The sequence below is a fragment of the Aythya marila genome, assembly GCF_965140915.1.
Source record: "Aythya marila genome assembly, chromosome: 2".
NCBI lineage: Eukaryota > Metazoa > Chordata > Aves > Anseriformes > Anatidae > Aythya > Aythya marila.
The window spans coordinates 156,371,812-156,391,708 of record NC_139043.1 but is presented as its reverse complement, the minus strand read 5'-3'; the positions used below and the strand labels follow the sequence as shown (position 1 = coordinate 156,391,708).

The following is a 19,897-nucleotide window of genomic DNA, read 5'->3' as shown; positions in this document are numbered from 1 at the left end:
CAGCATCGCTCAGCTGACGTCTGCTGGCTCGAGCTTTGCTTTGGTCTGTCACAAAATGCACCCGATGTCAGCCGGCCCTTGCTGAGCAATTGCTGCTATTGGCTAATTAACGTGGCCGTGTGCAATTAGCGGTACTCCCTGCAAGCAGCCTGCTGCCAGACAGGGTGGGAGCCAGGCAGGGACAGCAGCAGCAGCAGCAGCAGGGTCCCCGTGACCAGAGCTGAGCTGTGACCCGGGGGCGAGGTGGGGGACACCAAACAAAGCCAGGCAGCCCTCGCAGGAACAGCACCCATCAAAGCAGAGCTGTGTGGCACCCCGTCACACAGAGGGTGTTGCTCCAGCCCTGGCCACGCTGCGGTGGCTGAAGGGCACCCAGCCCCAGCAGCACGCAGCCTCGGGGGGCACGGCGACGTGGCTGCACAGCAGGAGTCTGTCCGCGTGCTCTGGGCTGCCCTACAAACTGCTGCTGGACCCCGGTGAGCCCCGAGGTGTTGGCTTTGCTCTCCCATCATCCGTGCAGCTTTTGGGGTGCTGCTCCTCTCCCACACCCCTCAGAGCTGGCCCCGAGTCCTCGCTGGGACGAGCTGCGGGCTTCTTGCTCCTGCCCTGTGTCCTCCTGGTGTGCTGGAGGGAGGTGGGTCAACGGGGCTGGCGTTTCCCTCGGACCTGGCAGCTGCAGCGTGCCTGCAGCAAACCCTGCCGTGACGCTGCACAAAGCCTGACACTGCACAAAGCCTGCCGTGACACTGCACAAACCCTGCTGTGACACTGCACAAACCTTGCCGTGACGCTGTGCAGACCCTGGCACCACACAGACCCTGCTATGACACTGCACAAACCCTGCCATGATGCTGCACAAACCCTGACACTGCACAAAACCTGCCGTGACACTGCACAAAGCCTGGCACCGCACAGACCTTGCTGTGACTTTGAACAAACCCTGACACTGCACAAACCCTGCTGTGACACTGCGCAGACCCTGGCACCCCACAGACCCTGCTGTGACACCACACAGACCCTGCTGTGACACCCCACAGACCCTGTTGTGATACCTTACAGACCCTGGCACCCCACAGACCCTGCCACAATGCCACAGGAGCGCTGCCAGGACGCGGTGTGAACCCTGCTTTGATGCCGCGCGGTGCCGTGGATGCAGGAGCTGCCCTGCCTCTTGCTGGTGTTTGCTCCCTGTTTGCTTTTCACCACCTCTGGCCTGTGCTGGTCCCTTCCATCCCGTCTCAACGTGGGTGTTTTCACGTTACTCATCTCCTAGCGCCACCCAGGTTCGGGGCTCTCTTCCCATCTGCCCCCTGCATGGGAAGCAGCTGCCGTTCCTTTTCCAAGGCTTTTTCCAAGAACCTCCTTTTCGAGGTTCTTCGCACTGAATTTCTGGCAGGGCTGCGGTTCGGGAGCGAGGCTTTACAGCTGGGAGAGCGGCCGGGTGCCCTCATGGGCTGCTTGCAGCAAAATAAAGGCTGTCCCTGCTTCCAGGGGCAGCGCATTCAGACCACCAGCTCCCGACACGCAGCGCCCTGCTGTGCCCGGCTGATCCGATCAGCTTTTTAGCCGAGACCCAAAATATCAAAATATCTCAGCCCCGTTAAAGAGCTCTCCTGCTGCCAGACCACCCCGTGCGAGGGCTCTGTTCCCCTTCCAGCTCCCGTCCAGCGCTGTGAGCTCAGCTTTAGAAGTGCCTTCGTTCCCCCCGCGCGCCGAGCGTTGCGCAGAGCCTCTGGGAGCTCCTCCAGGTATCTCAGGGCTCTGCTCGTTATGAGAAACCCGTGTGGCCGGCTCCTCGCAGCCCCAAGTGTTCGTGGCTTCCAGCTCAGGGGCGAGGAGCGATCGCCGGGCGGTTTGTCAGAGCCGCCTGCCAGCACGAGCACTGGATGCTGACGCTGCCACGGCCCCGATTTGAGTGGAAATTGCAGAGTGGTTTTGCACCAGGACGGCTGGCGTGGGTGGCCTGGTGCTGTGCCACTCGTGGGACCCGACCCCGGGTCCCCAGCCAGCGGGGAGTCTTGTGTTCCTCACACCTTGAATTTCGTTCATCTCTAGGTCCTGAGAACTTCGGCTTTCCTTTGAGCATAAAAGAAAGGCTCAGAGTGGGAGGGGAAGGGTGAGACGCAGAGCTGCTCCGCGTCCAAGTGTTGAATCATCCAGGGAAAGCATCCAATATTGTTACTTTTGAAATTTCACCGTTTCCAGGAAGAGTTCAGGGGACAGAGGCCCGACGTGTGCCTCCAGCAGTGCGTGGGGTGGGCGATGCGTTTTGTGTTGAGCCCCCGTGGGTCGCTGTCTGCTTTGTGCCTTGTGCTCCACCCCACAGCCGCTGTGCTTTGTCCTTTCAGGCTTCTTCCCCAGCCTATAGCGGCTCCAACCTCTATTCCCCGGATTCTTCAGCCAACTCTGGCCCCATCATCTCCGACGTGACGGAGCTCGCCCAGTCCAGCCCTTCAGCATCTCCCAGCGGCAGCCTTGACGAAAGGTAACGCTGCTGCTCTCCTGCAGCCTCACGTTGGCTTCGTGGGGAGTGTTACCCGGTGGGCTGAGCTGTAGGGTATCAGTACAGCTGATATCTCGTGGCAGAGGCTGCAATCCCCCGGGGGTGACAGCCAAAATCGGAGCAGGACACTGCCGGCTCAGCAGCCTTTTATTTCTCCAGATCAGCTCTAATCCTGCACTCAGCCAACGTTTGCTCCTTTGCCTCCCTGCCCAGCGTGAGCAAGCCCCGGAGGGGTCCCAGTCCCCAAGAAACAGACCTTCAGCGGTGTGTCAGCCCCGTCAGGTGGAATTACCAGCCTCCTGGGAGCTGGGGTGGCTTTGCCCTGCCCTTACAGACTGCTGCGCAGAGGAGGAGACACAGAGAACAAAAAATAATTGGGAGTAACGATGCCAGGTCCATCCCCAGCAGCTCAGGTGCAGCAGCTGAGGATCTGCAGCACGTTGAGGGCAGCCAGCAGCCCTTCTCCTTGTGCCCTTCACCTGCTTCAGGTCCACAGGCCCCAAGAGGCGAGTGCTGCAGGTCCTGTGGCTCATAGTCAGCCTCGTGTGCCTCTGCCACCACCTCTGGGTACTGCTGGAAGCCTCCTGAGCTCCATCAGTGCGGCCGTTCAGCCCTCACACCCCGCAGCCCCACTCGGAGGCTCTTGATCTGAGCCCCCCCGGGCCCATCTTTCTTTAGCACCTTGTGGTCGCCTTTTTGCTTCCCCTTTAATAGGTTATTCCTGGCATCGGCGCTTCCCCTGGGGTGCTGAATCACCCACAAATGCCATTTATTGCCTGAACACCCTCTGCCAGGAGCTCTCGCTCTTCAAAATAGACCATATGTTGGCTTAATGGGCCCTTTCCCCCTTCTTTTGTAGCTGCTGTCCTTGCCACGAGGACTAATTGAGCCTCTGCCGCCCCAAATCAGCGAGCTGGGGTGGGGAAGGGCTCCCATCTGCAGGATTAGGGCTGACCAAAGGGGCCACCTTCCCTTCCCTTCCCACAAAAACAGAACCTCTGCAAATGCCCGGGTGCTTTGGCTAAGGGCAGAGCCCAGGCTGGGCTGGCACAAAGGGGTCACTGCCATCAGAAGGCTCTGGGGCAGTGGTGACAGCATATTTGGGTGCTCTCTCAACCTCATCTTTGTAGCTGGCTCCAGAGGCTTTGTACACAAGGAAGGCAGCAGCAGACGTGAGGATTTTTATCCTGTTGTGTGGGAGCAGATCTCAGGAACCGATCCTGCGTCGGTGCCGGATCCTCACCCGCTCTCTTTCCTTCCCCCAGGAGTAGTCCCGTGGTCCGGATCAAAGAAGAGCCCCCCAGTCCCTCCCGCAGCCCCAAGATAGAGGAGGCCAGCCCAGGGAACCCTCCTGCTGTCGAAACTCCTCTGTCTCCCTCCACGTTCATCGACTCCATCCTGCAGGAGAACGAACCCAGCACCACGACCGCTGCCGCTGGCAACAGCACCACACAGCCTCAGCCCCAGGAAAAGTGCCTCAGCGTTGCCTGCCTCGACAAGTAAGTGCTGCTCTCCTGTTTCACCTCCAAACCCCACTGCTCTGGGCTGCTGGGCTTTGCAGATGCCAGCAGCCCGCAGCTCGGGGGGCAGACGTGGTCGTTTGTGCAGGGAGCTCCCCCGTGGCTCTGCCGGGGCAGATATTTTGTCCTCTCCCCGTGGTGTTGGGGGTAGTAGCCCACCTCCTGACCCCGTGCAGGGCTTTACACCCCCAACGCAGGGACCTGATGCTGCTGCAAGGGGCCACGTGGCTGCCAAAATAAGAATGGATAAAAATGCCTGTGCTAAATTGGGGCTCGCTCAAACTCCGCTCCTGCGGCGCAGAAATGAGTCACTGTGGGATCAGCTGTGTTTTGTCTCGGGCCCCGCACATCCTCCTGCTTTGGAGCTTTTTGGAAGCTCCTGCTTTGTGCTCGCAGCCCGAAGGCAGCTGACGGGCACGCAGACACCACGGGCGCCTTCCCCCACCGCTTGCTGGAAGCTTCTCCCCGGGGCTTTTTGCCTGCAGGGGAGGCTCGGAACCGGGAGGCTGCCCCGACCCTGCTGCCCCCAGGTCAGTAGGGGAAGTTTTGCCCCAACCTGCAGCTCGCCACCCAGCCCTAGTCGCATCCTCCCACTCGGGCTCTGCTCACAGCTTGCATCAGAGCCCGGCTGGGCTGGGCTGAAGGCTGGTGGGGGCTTTGTCCTGGGGGTCAGCTCGTGGTCTGACATCTTCGTCACCACGCAGCGCTCGCATGGGAGCTGCAGGAGTCGGGGTGGAGAGCTGGGAGCTGCCTGTGCCTGTCAGACCACCAGGAACCCCTTCCAGCACCACGCTGGGATCTTGCTGCTGCTCAGATCTCAGCCCCTTCCCACTCAGCCGGTGTGCTGGGGGAAAAGGAGTGCTGGAATTAAGGTCTCCCCTCTGCACGCCGGGGCAGGCTGTCCATAAAAGCAGCCTGGGGAAGGCGCAGGTAGTTTGGAGGACCTAGAAGGCAGCAGAGAGCTCCCGTAGCCAAAAGGCTGTGGTGTCGTGGCACCACAGGAGGAGGCAGAGGGCTGAGGAAGAAGCCCCCTTCCTGCAGGGTCGCACGGGGGCAGCTGGGGGCTGCCTGGAGCCTGCTGGCAGCACACAGGGAGCCGCGTTTGCTGCATCACACCTCGCAGTCAGGAAACGCCCGCTCGCTCCTTCCTCCCGGCCCTGTGGGAGGTTTTTTTGTCTATATCTTTGCCTATTTATAGACCCACGGCAATCCGTCTCGGCGATACCAACTGTCCTTAAAAAGAGGCAGGCTTTATTTTGCAGCTCGGTTACATTATGCAGCTTCAGAAGCCGAAACTCGCCGTTTAAAGGGTAATAAAAATGAAATAAAAGCGCTGCCGAGTGTTCCTGAATTATTGAGCACTCCTGCAGACTACGCAGAGGCAGGCAAAGGACACAGAAGACGTTTGCCCCTTGCTCCTGCAGAGAGCGAGCTCCACGCTTCGTCCTGGAGAGTTTCCAAGGGCTGGTTACAAGAAGGGGCTGTGCTTCCCCTTCTTCAGTGCTCTTCCCCTTTTTGGGGTGCTCTCCTACTCCAGCACCGTGCCAGCAGCACCACGCTGCTCCCCTCTGCCTGCTTGGTGCCTCAGCACCCTGCCTGTAGCTTTGTTCCTCGGGGTGGTGCTGCCACGGCTCCTGCTGCACGGGAGCTGCATCAGGAGGACGGTGGCACTGCCGTGCCCTCAGCCCCTTCCCCATTTTTCTGGAGCAGCGCCACGCCCGCTGGAGCAGCGCTGGAAGCTGGAGGTGCCCCGGGGGAGCTGCAGTGACCAGAGCACGCGTTGTGCTGCGGTGCTGAGCAGAAAGGAGGATGACTTGCTAATTGAAACGCTGGCAGCCAGCTCTCGTGGACCAGACCCCACTGCACTGCACCACGGACGTGGTCCCCGTGTGCCCGTCCTGTGAGCATCCAGCCCAGCCCGTGCCCCGTGCCCTGCCCCGGGGGGAGGCAGCAGCACGGCGCCCTGGCGGGGCAGCAGCGGTTAAATTCCGAGGAGTTTGCTCGCTGCTTTTGGGACGCAGGCAATAAGGGAAGTGTTCCCTGACGGCGGGGACCGTGCGGGATGACAGCGGTGCCCGGACGCCGTGCCGTGACCCGTGCGCTGACAGCCTGCCAAGACGGCTCAGCAATACCTGCCTTTCATCACATGCAGCGTGTTCCTCTTGTTCTCAGATTATTGGAGAGGAGCCGCCCGTGAGGCCGCAGGTCCCGGCGTGCAGTGCCTCTTTGTGCGCCCCACAGGCTGTTATTTAATCTACAAGACACCCTTTGTTCGAGGGAATTTCATCTGCACCGAGAGCTCAGGCTCTGCAGGGAAGGGATTTATCTCTCAATGCTCGGTGGCACGGCCCCGGCGTTGTCCTCCACCCCCCCGTGGAGCTGCGTGCGCCACGTTTTGGGGGCCACAGCCCTCTGTGTGCTCACCCCGTACCGGCACCAGGGCTGCACCCCACAAGCTGTGCTGCCATGCACCAGGTCGTGGAGCTGGGTCCACATCAGAGGCATTTGGGGAGACGTCTCACTGAGCCTGGGTGTGCCATACGGGACCCTGCTGTCTCCACGGGCTTTCTCAGGGCGTTTCGGTTTCGTGTTTTTGTTGTTCATCCCCATTCTGCCCCATTTTGTCGTTAATCCCCGTTCTGCCAGCCCGGCAGCGCAGCAGCACAACCGCGGGGCAGCGCAGACCGGGCTGCTCCAAGCACGGGGCGCTGCCCACGAACTGCTCCCACTTTCAGAGCGGGGGGAGCCCAGGGCTTAAATGATTCTCCGGAGGCCTCCTCTGGTTTTGTGATAAGGACAGAAGGAGGAAACTTCCCACGGTTCAACCTGAGTGCGCAGCGGGGCGCTGTAGCAGCCAGCGGCAGGGCGCATCCATCCAGCCCCGTTCCTGCCTCCCACGGTGGCTGCGAGCAGAAGCCTGGGAGAAATTGTCTGAAGTATTGCCCGTGACTGCTTCCAGTTAAGGTGGAGAGAGATTCAAAGGAGAAATGTAAGCTGGCCCCAGCTACAAAGCGTTCCCGAGCGCGTGTCCTGCCTACCCGCGGGCTGCCGGAGGGGGTCCCTGCTGGAGCTGTCGCTCTCCGGTCGTTATTTGCCTGCTGGGGCCCTGGGCCCTGCTGTGCTCACCCCGGGCCCATCTCCCAGGTGCAGACACATCACAAGGCGCCGTGTGACCTGGGCAGAGCTCAGGGGCCGGAATTGCTTTTTTTTTTTCCTGCAGAAATGAGATAATCGGTGCAAGGCCGCGCCGTCGGCGTGCTGTCAGAAACGGGGACGTTTGGGAGGAAAAGCAGCGCGGGGAACAAAAGCAGCTCTGTGCCTCCGCAGGGCTTTGCCTTCAGCGCTGGGCAGCGCGTCGCCCACGAGCTCCTGGTGGCAGCCAGCGGCTGGGGATGGGGCTGGGGGGCCAGGTTGGGGACCCCCGAGGGCTCCCCAGAGCTCAGCTCCCCCCTGCTTTGTAAGAAGTCTCCCCGCTGGGGAAGGGAGCATCCCGGGGCCGGAGGCAGAGCCACGGAGCAGATCTGTGGAGTTGGAGGTGCTGCTTTCACGCAGCTGCTGCTGGGGCTGCAGGGCACAGCCGGCGGGAGGGCACGGCACGCGAGACGCCTCGTGCCACCTCACCAGGAGACACCCCCGGAGCTGCCGCGTTGCCCAGCGGCTCTGCTCTCACCCCGTGCAGTGCTTGCCGGCCTTGCTGCAGGATGAGTCTGATTGTGGGGTCGCCGAAAGCGTCTTAAAGCTGCCAAAACATCTCGGGTGCTTTTAAATGACTTTGGAAGTCGTTTAAAAGCGCGCAGGTGGATAAGTCATTTATTTGCTGAGCGCTCGTGGATTTTAGTCCAGAAAAAGTTACAGATCCCTGCAGCTCCCGCGTGTGTGTGCGAGGCAGGGCTGTGTCTGCAGCCCAGGCAGCGTTCCCAGGAGCACTGCGAGCACTGCTCTTGTTCTGGCAGCTCACCTTGCAGCCTCTGCGCCCGTAGCAGCAGTGACAAAACGGTCCCAATCGTAGCACCAGGAGGGGGATGCCACCCGCTGCTCTGCGGCCCTGAAGCAGCCTGAGCATAAAAACCAGGAACAGGAGAGTGCCTGGGGGACTCGCTGCGTGTGCAGCCCTGCAGGGTGGGCGCAGGTCAGGGTGCGGGGTGAGGTTGTGTCCCCAGAAAGCAGCTTGAGTTCTCTCCATCACCACCAGGAGCTGCGTCTCCTGCTGAGCAAGCACCAGTTTCCCCAGTGCCGGTCCAGAGGTGAAGGTGCTTTCTGCCAGCAGCGTTCCCCGTGCACCTTCTGCCCCAAAACACGCTGTTGCAGGGGGGTTGGTTTTGTTGCCCTTTGTCACAATCCAGCAGCTGGGGCGCAGAGGGGACACTCCGTGCCTCAGGGCTGAAGGAAGGGCCCAAAGCTGCATCCTGGACAGGCAGAGCCGTGCCAGGACCCCCGCGAGCCCACGGGGCTGGTGGTTACCAGCACCCTGAGCACGACGCCTCTCTCCTGCCCAGGAATGAGCTCAACGACCACCTGGACACCATCGACTCCAACCTGGACAACCTTCAGACGATGCTGACCACGCACGGCTTCAGCGTCGACACGAGCGCGCTGCTGGACGTGAGTACCGCGCACGGGGGGCACGGGGAGGGGCACGGGGGGCTCCCGGCCGTGCCCCCCCTGCCCTGCCCTCACCGTTCTTTCCTCTGGCAGCTCTTCAGCCCCTCCATGACGGTTACAGACATGAACCTCCCCGACCTGGACAGCAGCCTTGCCAGTGTGAGTAGCTCCCCCCTGTGCGGCTGTGCCGGCAGCCCCTCCGCACCCGGGGGGCTCGGGCAGCTCCAGCGGGGCTTGGACAGCTCCAGGGGGCTCTGAGAGCTCGTGGGGGGCTCTGACAGCCTCTGGGGGGCTCGGATAGCTCCTGGGGGGCTCGGATAGCTCCAGGGGGCTCTGAGAGCTCCTGGGGGGCTCTGACAGCCTCTGGGGGGCTTGGATAGCTCCTGGGGGCCTTGGATAGCTCCTAGGGGGCTCTGACAGCTCGTGGGGGGCTCTGACAGCCTCTGGGGGGCTCTGACAGCTCCTGGGGGGCTTGGACAGCTCCTGGGGGGCTCTGATAGCTCCTGGGGGGCTCTGACAGCCTCTGGGGGGCTTGGATAGCTCCTGGGGGGCTCGGATAGCTCCTGGGGGGCTTGGATAGCTCCTGGGGGCTCTGACAGCTCCTGGGGGGCTTGGATAGCTCCTGGGGGGCTCTGACAGCTCGTGGGGGGCTCTGACAGCCTCTGGGGGGCTCGGATAGCTCCTGGGGGCCTCGGATAGCTCCTGGGGGGCTCGGATAGCTCCTGGGGGCTCTGACAGCTCCTGGGGGGCTCGGATAGCTCCTGGGGGCTCTGACAGCTCCAAGCATCGGGGCCATCCCCAGCCCGCAGGAGGGAGGCGGGGAGGGGGAGCGCGGAGCCCCGCGTGGGGCTGGGGGCCTCCAGGGGGAAATCATTCAATTAGTGCTGCGGCCAGCTCTGTACAGCAAGCGGGGCCACTTCATCACTCACGCTCGGTTAATTAGGTGCTGAGACGGCCGCCTCTCCTCCGAGCCCTGCCCCCTGAACGTGGAAGTGCGCAGAGGCCCGTGGAGAGCCGCATGTGGTTTCCATAAGCCCTCCTGCTGCCGTCCTGACATCGTCGGGAGGTTTTTCTCTAGGCAGGCCCCGTCCCGTGCTGCGTTGTTCGTTTTATCTGCTCGAGTGTCTTCAGCACCGAGCGCCGCGCAGGGCTGCGGGCTGGGACGCGGCCGGGCACTGCCGTGACGTGGAGCAGCTCCCTGACCAAACAGAGGGAACCCGAAATAAACCCCAGGAGCACAGGGAGGCGGGGAGTGAGTCTGGTCCAGGTCAGAGGCAGGAGGGCTCTCCTTGTGCGGGTGGTGCCGTGAGCACAAGGCTCCTGCCCCCCTCCTCTTCCTTCCGTTTTTTATTAACCTGAAAAAGAAGGAATTTCATTTATTTATTTATTTATTTACTTATTTCCTAAGAGTAGAACAGGAAACGCCCTGAAGGGTCTTCCAAACAGGAAAGCCAAAATCTAGGGTCTCTTCTGGGGGCCTGCAGGCGTGCTCCTGGGCACGAAGGTGGCGGTGGCACGGGACAGGGGAGCACGGGCAGCACCCCTCTGATGTCCCTGTCCACAGCACGTCTCCGTCACCCTGCGGCTTCCCGCAGCAAAGCCTCCTTTGGGATGCACCTTGGGATGCTCCCAGAACGTTTGGTAACGTGGCACAGGGCTCTGCTCCATCTGGTGCTGCCGTCGCACCGCGCGGCCCCGTGCCGGCACAGGGAGCCCCACGGGCTGTGGGCACGGGGCTCTTGAGGCCCCGTGTTCACAGGCACTGCTCCTGCTTGCTGCTGGCTGCCAGGTGATGATGGAATATGCTCGGTACACGCTTAAACACCTGCTCGGGAGACTTCTGCTCGTGGTAGCCCCAGGGCTACGAGGTGTGGGAGCGCTGCTGCAGGAGCGCAGGCACAGGTCCCAGCCTGCCGGCTCCTGGTGCTGGGGATTTGCACGGGGCAGGCAGCTTTGCTCCCTCCCAGCCCTTTTGTGCCTCCAACGCTCCCTCCTCGGCCATCCCAGCCCAGGGGTGCCTGTGGGACCAGATGGAGCAGGGATGTGACCTCCACCTGCAGCTTACCGGGACCCTGGTGCGCTCTGGTAGCAGCGAGTCCTTCCCTAAAGGGCTCACCAAGGCCCTGGGGGCTGTCCCTGCTGTCCCTGCCTTCACACCACGGGCACAGCGGGCACAACAGCCCAGGAGCTCTGCGGGTGGCACCTGGGACCCGGGGTGGGCACTGGCTGCATCCTTCATGGGGTCGCTGGTGATGTCCTGAGCCGTGGGTGCTCGTGAGCCTCCGGGCACGTCGGGGTGAATTAGTGGGGCTTCAGGATTGCAACCCACTGCTTTCCTTGTGTGACTGTGCCGAGAGCACTGCGCTCTCTGTCGGCGTGGACCCACCCTGTGCCGGGTGCTACCCAGCCCACCTTCTCTCCCTGCAGATTCAGGATCTCCTTTCTTCCCAGGAACAGCAGAAACCCACTGAGACAGAGGCCAGCACAGCAGACACAGGTACGGGGCGCTCATTTTGCCTCCCTCACAAGACCTGGGGCCGTGGCAAAACCATTTCTGCTCCCAAAAGCGTGTTTGGCTGAGAGAGGTGGGAGTGCTTGGACTGGGAAGGAGAAGGGGTGGAGGGGGAGGAGGGCTGTCTCTGGCTTTGTGTGGGCTGTCACCGTTCTGCTCCCCACTCAGCAGCAACCCCAGCACCTCAGTGCCCGGCCGGGGCTTGCTCCAGCTCCTGTCGGGGTCTGGGGGCGCAGGGAAGCCCCCGGCCACCTGGAGCCGGGGTGAGCAAGTCCCAGGGCACAGGCTGGGAGCGAAGCCCCCCTGAGGCCTGGTTCTGCTCCTCGCTGTGCCACCAAAAGCCCTCGCCTGAGCCCTGGCATTGGCAGCGAGGGCTCTGCTGCATCGTCGAGCACATCCTCGCTTGATGACAACGGAGTTTGGGGGGTGCAGGCTCATGGCACCCACTCCTCGCAGTGCCCCAGCTCCCTGCAGCACTCCAGCTGGTCTCAGTGCTCCGTCTCCCTGCAGAATTTCCCCCCAACACTCCCTCTCTCTTTGCAGGAAAGCAGCTGGTGCACTACACGGCCCAGCCCCTCTTCCTGGTGGACTCGAGCGCCGTGGACATGGGGAGCGGAGACCTGCCCATATTCTTCGAGCTGGGAGAAGGGCCGTACTTCACCGACGGAGACGAGTACGCGGAGGACCCCACCATCTCGCTCTTGTCCGGGACTGAGCAGGCCAAACCCAAGGACCCTGCGGTATCCTAAGGCTGAGGGCAGGGCGAAAGAGAGGAAGAGAAAAGGATGCGCACGAAAGGGAAATCCAGCCGCCAGCCTCCTTGCTTTGCACAGACATTGACAGCTCTCAACACCCTCTGGTTCATGTTTGCTTCCCCCGGCACTGTGAGGATTTCATTTGTGTGTGTGCTTAATGAGGTGTTTTGAAACCCGCTTTAGATTCTAGCCACCCAGCGCTCCTCCAGTTCGGCAGTCGTTGGGGGCCGAGCGGTGCCAGAGACCCCGGCGGCGGTGCCGTGCCCGGCCCCGGCGCGGCGCTGAGCGAGCGGGAGAGCCCGGGCGGCCCCGGCAGCAGCCGCCGGGCGACCGCGGGCGGCAGCCGAGCCCCGCGCCGGGCACCGAGGACCCGGCAGCCGCGGGGGCACGGCCGCGGGCGCCCCTCGCCCCGGAGCGCGGCGCTCGCCGGGCGTGCGGATGGGGTCGCTTCTCAGGGGCAGGGAATTCCTCCTCCACCCCCGTGTCCCCCTTCCCTCCTCGCCCCGGAGAGGCGGACGCGATGGTTTTTAAAGAGAAATAAAAGTTTGCCAATCTGGCGCCGGTGGGTTGGATCCCTTTGTGGTCTCTGCCTCGCGGTCTGGTCCCCGAGGGTCTCCGCGCGCGCGCGCGCACACCCCGGGCGCCCCGGGCTCCCCCCGGGCCCGGCTTTCCCTTCTCTTTTTATTTCCTCTTGCTCTGTGTGTTTCTTTTTGTTTGTTTCTTTGGTTTTGTTTTCCTTTTGCTTAGCAGTAAAAATTTGTACATTTACACTTCAGATTGTTAATAGTAAAAACTGTATTTTGAATTTTTACATGAGAGAAGAAGAACCCACTTCTATCTATATATATATAAATATCTCTCTATATATATACATACAAATATATATAAAACAAATGCTCTGTCACCTGGTGGCTTTTCTATGGTCGGAAGCTTCATTTTTGTCCTCTCTCTGGGAAGCAGATGGGATGAAGGCCCCCCCAGTTCCCCTGCACAGCCCGGAGCTGCCGAGCTGTGCCGGGAGATCCCGGTGCCCGGTGCCGAAGCCGCCGGTGTCACCCACGGCAGCAGAGGAGTGAGTGCACGTGCCTGTGTTCAAACTCCGTGCCGTGGCTTCTTGCCTGAATCCTGCCAAGCCCGGGCTGAGTTTTCCAGGACGTTTCCGTAGCTGAGCCCGTGGAGGATGAGGGCGCTGCGGGACCCACACCAGTGTGCCGGAGGAGTGCAGGGCACTGTGCACGCCTTTCAGGAGGCCTCATTTTGATGAGAACAACGACAAAGCCTTCACCTTTCATTCAGCGCGTTGCTGGTTGTTGTCCCCAGGGCTGCCCACCCCCACGCCTCCAAACTCGGCACCACCACAAACTCGAAGCCACGCTCACCTTCCGAACCTGCAGCGTGCCAGGAAGCGGGAGTTTTGTGACAAGGAGAGGATCTTGGGTTCACGGCAGGACCCGTTTGTGATCCCACAAACTCTCATTATCCCTCGGTCTCCAGCAGCATGAATGCACCAAGGGCCTCATGAACTAAAAGCCATCCGGGTGACCGACTGCTCCCTGCAGGACCAGGGCTCAGCCGTGCCACGCAGCCGGCTCACCCGTGGTCGTGCCAACAAAGCCGTGGCCATTTCCAGACGTGGTGGGGAGCTGGGGGGGGGCTCAGCACCGCAGCTCATCGGGACACACGGGCAGGCTCAGGGCTGGTGAGAGGCTGCAGTGCGCAGTGCCCTGCGCAGCGCTTGGCAGATTTGGTTTTTCCGCCCCATTTTGTGCCTCTGCCAGGGCCCGTCCATGCAGCCTGCTGCAGGCAGCCACACTTGGTGCAGGGTTTGCATTGCTGGGGTCGGCGAGTGGGTGGTGGAGAGCGGCGGTGCCTGTGTGGGGCACGGCTGGCCGGGGGCACGCCGGGGTCCGAGGGCTGTGGGAGCCCCTCGCTCCGGCCGGGCCGTAATGATCGAAGTAATCGTGCGTGACGCGGGCGGATCCATGAGCTCATCCCGGCTAACGAGGGCCACGTCCAGCGGGGCCGAGCACGGGGAACTTCCCCCCATCATTCATCACCCACCCCGGGAGACGCCCGCGTCCCCTCGCGCCCGCCGCTGCCGGATCCGCCGAGCGCAGCGGAGGGGCCGCGCTGTGCCCGTGGGGTCAGGGGCACCATGGTGAGGGGCCCAGGGGTCCGCAGCCCCTCAGGTGAATCACATCAGTCCCGGTGACAGGAGCAGACCCCGGTGGGGAGCACCAAGCGCCTGGGGTGCCCCTCGCCCACCTCCATCCTGCCCCCCCCCCCAGGGCCCGTGTCGATATCAGGGTCCCTGCCGTGTCCGCGCCGAGCCCCGGCGCTGTGAGCGCAGCACGAAGGTCATAAAAAATCAGCGTGGATGGAGCCAGGGTGCAAAAGGGTTTTTGGGGTGTGGGAGCTGGGGAGGAGCAAACTGCTCCTGGCACCCAAAAGAACCGGGGCTGGCAGCAGAGCCAGGCAGCGTGGCGATGAGGGGGGCACCGTGGGGACGTGGGGGGGTCCCGGTGCAGCCGGGTCTGGCTCAGGGAAAGGGCAAGGAGAACCCACAGCAGCAGCTCCCTGGTGCACTGCATCACCTCCTGCTAACAGCAGCCCAGGGGTGGGACCGAGGTGCTGAATGGCCCCCCATGGATTCACTTGGTTGTTCCTTTTCCCAAATTCCCCCCCAAACCGTGCTCTGACCCCGCACCAACTCTTGGCATCCAGAGGCAGCGTGGGGCAGGGCTGGGGGCGCGCATTTTGGGGGGGGGGCTGCCGGGGATGGGGCATTGAAGGCGCCGGCAGAAGGGCTGGGTGGCTGCTGCAGGGACCTTTATTGGCAGAGGAGCACAGCACATGAGAGGAGGGGGCACGGGCGCTGCGCCCCCCCAGGGCACGTGGAGAGGTCCGGCCGCCTCCACGGCCCCTGCCCCGCCGCCCACCCCGCTCCCCGGGCACCCCCAGCCCAGCTCCTCGCCCCCAGCAAGTGCCCGGCGGCACCGGGGTCCTGCGGGGAGCGGGGTGGGCTGGGGGGGCTGGGGAGGGGGCTGCAGCGAGGCCGGGGGGGCGTGGAGGGAGGCGGTGGGGAAGCGCAGCAGAGGACGGCGTCCCGGGGGGCAGCTCCGTCGAGGCTCGGCCTTCTCAGACCCCTGGGGAGGCAGCGGCTGCGTCAGCCCCCCTGTCACGGGTGGGTGGCACCCCCAGGACCCCCCTCCCCAGCCAAAAGTCACCTTGGGAGGCCAGGGCCTCCTCCGAGTCCAGGTCTCGGTCCATTCCTGCGGGCAGGGGCAGACGCCGGGGCTGGGGGCAGGCACTGGCACAGCCCCCCCCCGGCTGCGTTGTGCCCACCCCAGGCAGTGGGGCGGCCTCGCTGCCTCCCCTCCCCGCTTGTGGGGGCATCCTCAGCTCATGTGTGTCCCCCCCAGCTTAATGGGGCACCCCTGGGTAATGGGGGCACCCCTGGATAACGGGGGCACCCCCAGCTCACGGGGTGCCCAAGGATTGCCCCAACCAGCAGGAGACAGGGACAGTCCTTCCCCCTTCCCCTTTCCCTTCCCCTTTCCCATTTTTCATTCCTTTTTCATTTTCTTTTTCCCCTTCCCCTTCCCTCTGCCCTTCCCCTTTCCCTTTTCTCTTTCCCATTCCCTTTCCCATTCTCCTTCCCCTCCCCACTGCCCTTCCCCTTCCCCTTTCCCCTTCCCTTTTTCCCCTTTCCCTTTCAGTTTCCCTTTTTCCCCCTTTCCTTTTCCCCTTCCCTTTTTCCCCTTTCCCTTTCCCCTTCCCCTCCCCATTCCCCTTCCCCTTCCCTCTCCCCCTGCCCCCCCCAGACCACTCGGGCGCTATGGGGGAGCAGGGGGTCCCTCCTCCAGCCGGGACCCCCCAGCACGGACGCGGCCTCACCCTCCTCCGACTCGTTGGACTGTGCCGGGAGATCGGCGACGGGGGCTGCGGGGGGGCAGAGACCACCGGGGTCAGCGCCGGGACGGGGTCAGGGGGTGAAGGGTGAGGGGTCCCCGCGTCACCCCCCCAGCACCCACCGCCCCGGGCCTCCCCGGCGAGGGCGTCGGCGCTGAAGGAGCCGCTGTTGAGGGCGTCGAGGCTGGAGGAGGACGAGTCGCTGCCCAGCGCCACCACGGCCGCCTGCGCCCCCCCGGCACCCTCGAAGCTGTCGGCGGTCAGGCCTGGGCGAGGGGCGAGCATCAGCACCGTGACCCCCCCCCGGTGACCCCACCACACCCCGTGACCCCCCCCAACCCCGTGCCCCCCACCCCGACCTTGTCCCAGGCGCTGTGCGGAGGTGGTGAGGTCGCCTGCGGGGAGGAGAGGGTCGTCAAGGGGGGGGGCTGGGGGCGCACACCCCCATTTGTCCCCCCCCCCCACCGCCGCCCCTCGCGGGTCCCTCACTCTCTCCGGAGGCCTCCAGCTTGGCGGGGCTGACGGGCTCTGCAAGAGACCAGGAGAGGGGGGGGGGGGTCAGCACCAGACCCTGACCCCCCCCCTCCCCTTTTTTTTTTTTTTTTTTTGTTTTCCAGGAGGGAAACTGAGGCCCGGGGGGGGGCAGCCCGGCCCTACCTGACGTCTGTCCTTCTGCAGACAGGGCCACGTCCAGGGGGCTCGCGGGCTCTGCGGGGACACAGCGGGGCAGACCCCGGGGGCAAACACCGCCCGAGCCCCCCCCCCCCACCCCATTGGGGCTGCCGGTGGGCCCGGAGCCCCCCTGCCCCCAGCACCCCCCCCCGCGCCCCCAGCCCCTTACCATCGGCTGTGGCGATGCTCAGGAGCAGGAGGACGGCGGCCGCAGCCAGCGCCGGGGCCCTGCGGAGCGGGGATGGGTTGGGGATGCCCCCCACAGCCCCCCCAGACCCCCCAGACCCCCAGTGCCCCCCACCCTTACCCCACTGATTGGGGGTCCCCGGGTGGGGCTGCGCAGCCCCCAGGGCGCAGCAGGGGCTGCAGTCCCCATCCCAGGGCTGGTGCCACCCCCATAACGCAGGGGGCACCCCACAACCAGCCGGGGGGAGCCTGGCAATGGGGCGGGGGTGGCACTGGGGTGGGGGGGGGGGGCAGCAGGGCTGGTGCTGTGCAGAGACCCGTCAAGGCCACCCCCGATGCCTCCAGACCCGTAGCAGTGCACCCAGACCCCACAGTGATGCTTCCAGAATCCCGGTTCTGCCCCCGGACCCCACAGTGCTGCCCCCAGATCCCATAGCGATGTCCCCAGACCCCATAGAGCTGCCCCCAGTCCCATAGCAATGCCCCCAGCACTGCCCTCAGACCCCATAGTGCTGCCCTGAGCCCCCCCAGCAATGTCCCCAGACCCCATAGCACTGCCCCCAGTCCCCCCAGTGCTGCAGCAATGCTCCCAGTCCCCATAGCACTGGCCCCAAACACCATAGCACTGCCCCCAGTCCCCCCAGCAATGCTCCCTGTCCCCACAGCGATGTCCCCAGCACTTCCCCCAGACCCCATAGCACTGTCCCCAGACCCCCCAGCACTGCCCCCAGTCTGCAGAGCGCTGCCTCCAGTCCCATAGCGATGCTCCCAGTCCCCCCCAGCAATGCTCCCAGTCCCCATAGCACTGCCTCCAGACCCCATAGCGATGTCCCCAGACCTTGTAGTGATGTCCCCAGACCCCATAGCGCTGCCCCCAGTCCATTAGCGATGTTCCCAGTCCCCCCAGTGATGCCCTAAGACCCCATAGTGCTGCCCCCAGTCCCATAGCGCTGCCCCCAGCAATGCCCCCAGACCCCCGAGCGCTGTCCCCAGACCCCATAGCGATGCTCCCCGTGATGCCCCCGACCCCATAGCGCTGCCCTCAGTCCCACAGCGATGCTCCCAGTGATGCCCCAAGACCCTGTAGTGCTGCCCCCAGTCCAATAGCGATGTTCCCAGTCCCCCAGTGATGCCCCCAGAACCCATAGCGATGTCCCCCGACCCCATAGCACTACCCCCAGCCTCCCCCCCCCACACCATCCGCAGCCCCCCGGCGCCCCCCGGCTCACCCTCGGGGCTGGGCCATGCCTGCGGCTCGGGGCGCGGCGCTGCGGGACCGGGACCGGCGCCGCCCGGCCCGTTATAGCCGCAGGGGGCTGGGGAGGAGCCAGGTGGCCGCGGGCCAGCCAATCCCGCACGGCTCGGCACGGCTCGGGTCGGTGCGGCACGGCACGGCCCGGTTCGGCACGGTGCGCCTCGGTGCGCCTTGGTGCGTCCTGGTGCGCCTTGGTGCGTCCTGGTGCGCCTCGGTGCGCCTCGGTGCGTCTCGGTGCGGCACGGCGCGGCGCGGCACTGCGGCGCCGCCGCCGGCACCGGGGGGGGGGCTGAGACAGCCCGGACCCCCCCCCAAACCGTGACTGGGGACCCAGCAGCTTCTTGGGGACCCCAAAAGGCAAGAAGCAGGACCCCCAGAACCCCCTTGGGGACCCCAAAACACAAGCGCCGCGGCTGACGCCCGTAGCATCGCTTTGGAGAGCCCAAAACCCAGAGGCATGTCCAGAACCCCCAGCCCCCCAGCACCATTTTGGGGACCCCAAAACCATGACCAGGACCCCCAGAACCACTTTGGGGTCCCCAAAATGTCAAAACTATGGACAGGACCCCCCCCACCTACTCGGGGACCCCAAAACCCAAGCACTGCGGCTGACGCCCGCAGCATCACTTTGGAGAGCCCAAAACCCAGAGGCATGAGCAGAACCCCCAGCACCTCTTTGGAGATCCCAAAACAATGACCAGCACCCCCAGCACCACTTTGGGGACTCCAAAACTATGGACAGGACCCCCCCACACACACCTACTCGGGGACCCCAAAACCCAAGCACCATGGCTGACACCCGCAGCATCGCTTCAGAGATCCCAAAATGCAGAGACATGACCAGAGCCCCCAGCACCTCTTTGGGGACCCCAAAACAATGACCAGGACCCCCAGCAGCACTTTGGGGTCCCCAAAAGCCCTGAACCACCGCTGGGACTCCCTGCATCACTTTGAGGACCCCAAAACCCCAGAACCATGGACAGGACCCCCAGCACCATTTTGGGGATCCCCAAAACCCCTGAATCACCACTGGGGCTCCCAGCACCACTTTGAGGACCTCAACACTCCAGAACCATGACCAGGACCCTCAGCACCTCTTTGGGGACCCCAAAACCCCCAAATCATGACCAGGAACCCCAGCACCAAAACCCAAGCACCACGACTGACACTCCCAGCACCACTTTGGGGTCCCCAAAGCCCCCAAATCATGACCAGGAACCCCAGCATCACTTTGGGGACCCCAAAACCCCAGAACCATGACCGGCACCCCCAGCACCACTTTGGGAACCCCAAAACCACATCAGGGAACCCAACACCACTTGGGGACCCCCCCTAACCTGGTGCTGAGGGCGGTGAGGACCCCATCTCCCCCCGCCCAAGCTCCCCCCCCCGCCCAGGTGCTGCGGGGCCCCCTCCCACCCCACTCCCCCCGCACATCCCAACAAGGGCCCTTTATGGCAGCGCTCAAAGCCCCTTTTGTTCCCCTGGGTTCTGGGGCTGGGGGCCGGGGGCGCGCGCCCGGCTCCGGTTGCAGGGGGGGCAGCGGGGCCGGGGGGGGGACGGCGGCGGTGCGGGGCTGGGGTCAGCACCCCCGGGGCACGCGGTGGCCCCGTCCCCGTCCCCGTCCCCGTCCCCGTGGGGACAAGGCGCCGCTGTCACCACCCCGGCACCCTCCGGCCTCGTGGCCCCATCCGGCGTCACCCGGTCCTGGCACCGGCACCGGGGGGGGGATGGCACCGGGGGGGGTGGGAAAGGGCCAGGCTGGGGGGTGCTGGGGTCACTGGGGGTTACTGGGGGGCACTGGGGGTCACTGGGGGTCACTGGGTGTTACTGGGGGTTACTGGGGGCCACTGGGGGTCACTGGGGCCACACAGCACCGGGGAAATGGCACGGTGATGGTGAGCTGGTGCGGTGATGGGGAACTGGGACACCCCCAGTAACTGGTACGGCCCCAGTAACTGGTATGGCTCTGGTAACTGG

General features: G+C 64.1%; 2 protein-coding genes across 3 annotated transcripts in view; one reads left to right on the top strand and one right to left on the bottom strand.

Annotated features, from left to right (window-relative positions):
• HSF1 (heat shock transcription factor 1) overlaps positions 1-12,449 on the top strand; it is a 37,480-nt gene extending 25,031 nt beyond the window's left edge. Inside the window, exons 8-13 of one of the 2 annotated variants that reach the window (XM_082754698.1) lie at positions 2,349-2,485; positions 3,769-4,002; positions 8,520-8,625; positions 8,719-8,784; positions 11,053-11,122; positions 11,681-12,449. In XM_082754698.1, the coding sequence (XP_082610824.1) occupies positions 2,349-2,485; positions 3,769-4,002; positions 8,520-8,625; positions 8,719-8,784; positions 11,053-11,122; positions 11,681-11,886 (819 nt within the window). In that variant the 3' untranslated portion in view covers positions 11,887-12,449. Of the gene's footprint in view, positions 1-2,348; positions 2,486-2,662; positions 3,123-3,768; positions 4,003-8,519; positions 8,626-8,718; positions 8,785-11,052; positions 11,123-11,680 lie in introns of those variants that run through there. The other variant, XM_082754699.1, reaches the window with a different exon arrangement.
• A 535-nt stretch (positions 12,450-12,984) lies between these two features.
• LOC309875741 (uncharacterized protein) lies at positions 12,985-17,908 on the bottom strand (the record flags this gene model as incomplete). The annotated part of the gene is made up of 10 exons (XM_082755414.1): positions 12,985-13,081; positions 13,272-13,324; positions 14,832-15,038; positions 15,120-15,164; positions 15,790-16,070; positions 16,164-16,199; positions 16,294-16,332; positions 16,462-16,512; positions 16,646-16,704; positions 17,892-17,908. The coding sequence occupies 10 exons, from the start codon at positions 17,906-17,908 to the stop codon at positions 12,985-12,987; spliced, it is 885 nt and encodes a 294-aa protein (XP_082611540.1).
• Between the last annotated feature and the right edge of the window lie 1,989 nt (positions 17,909-19,897).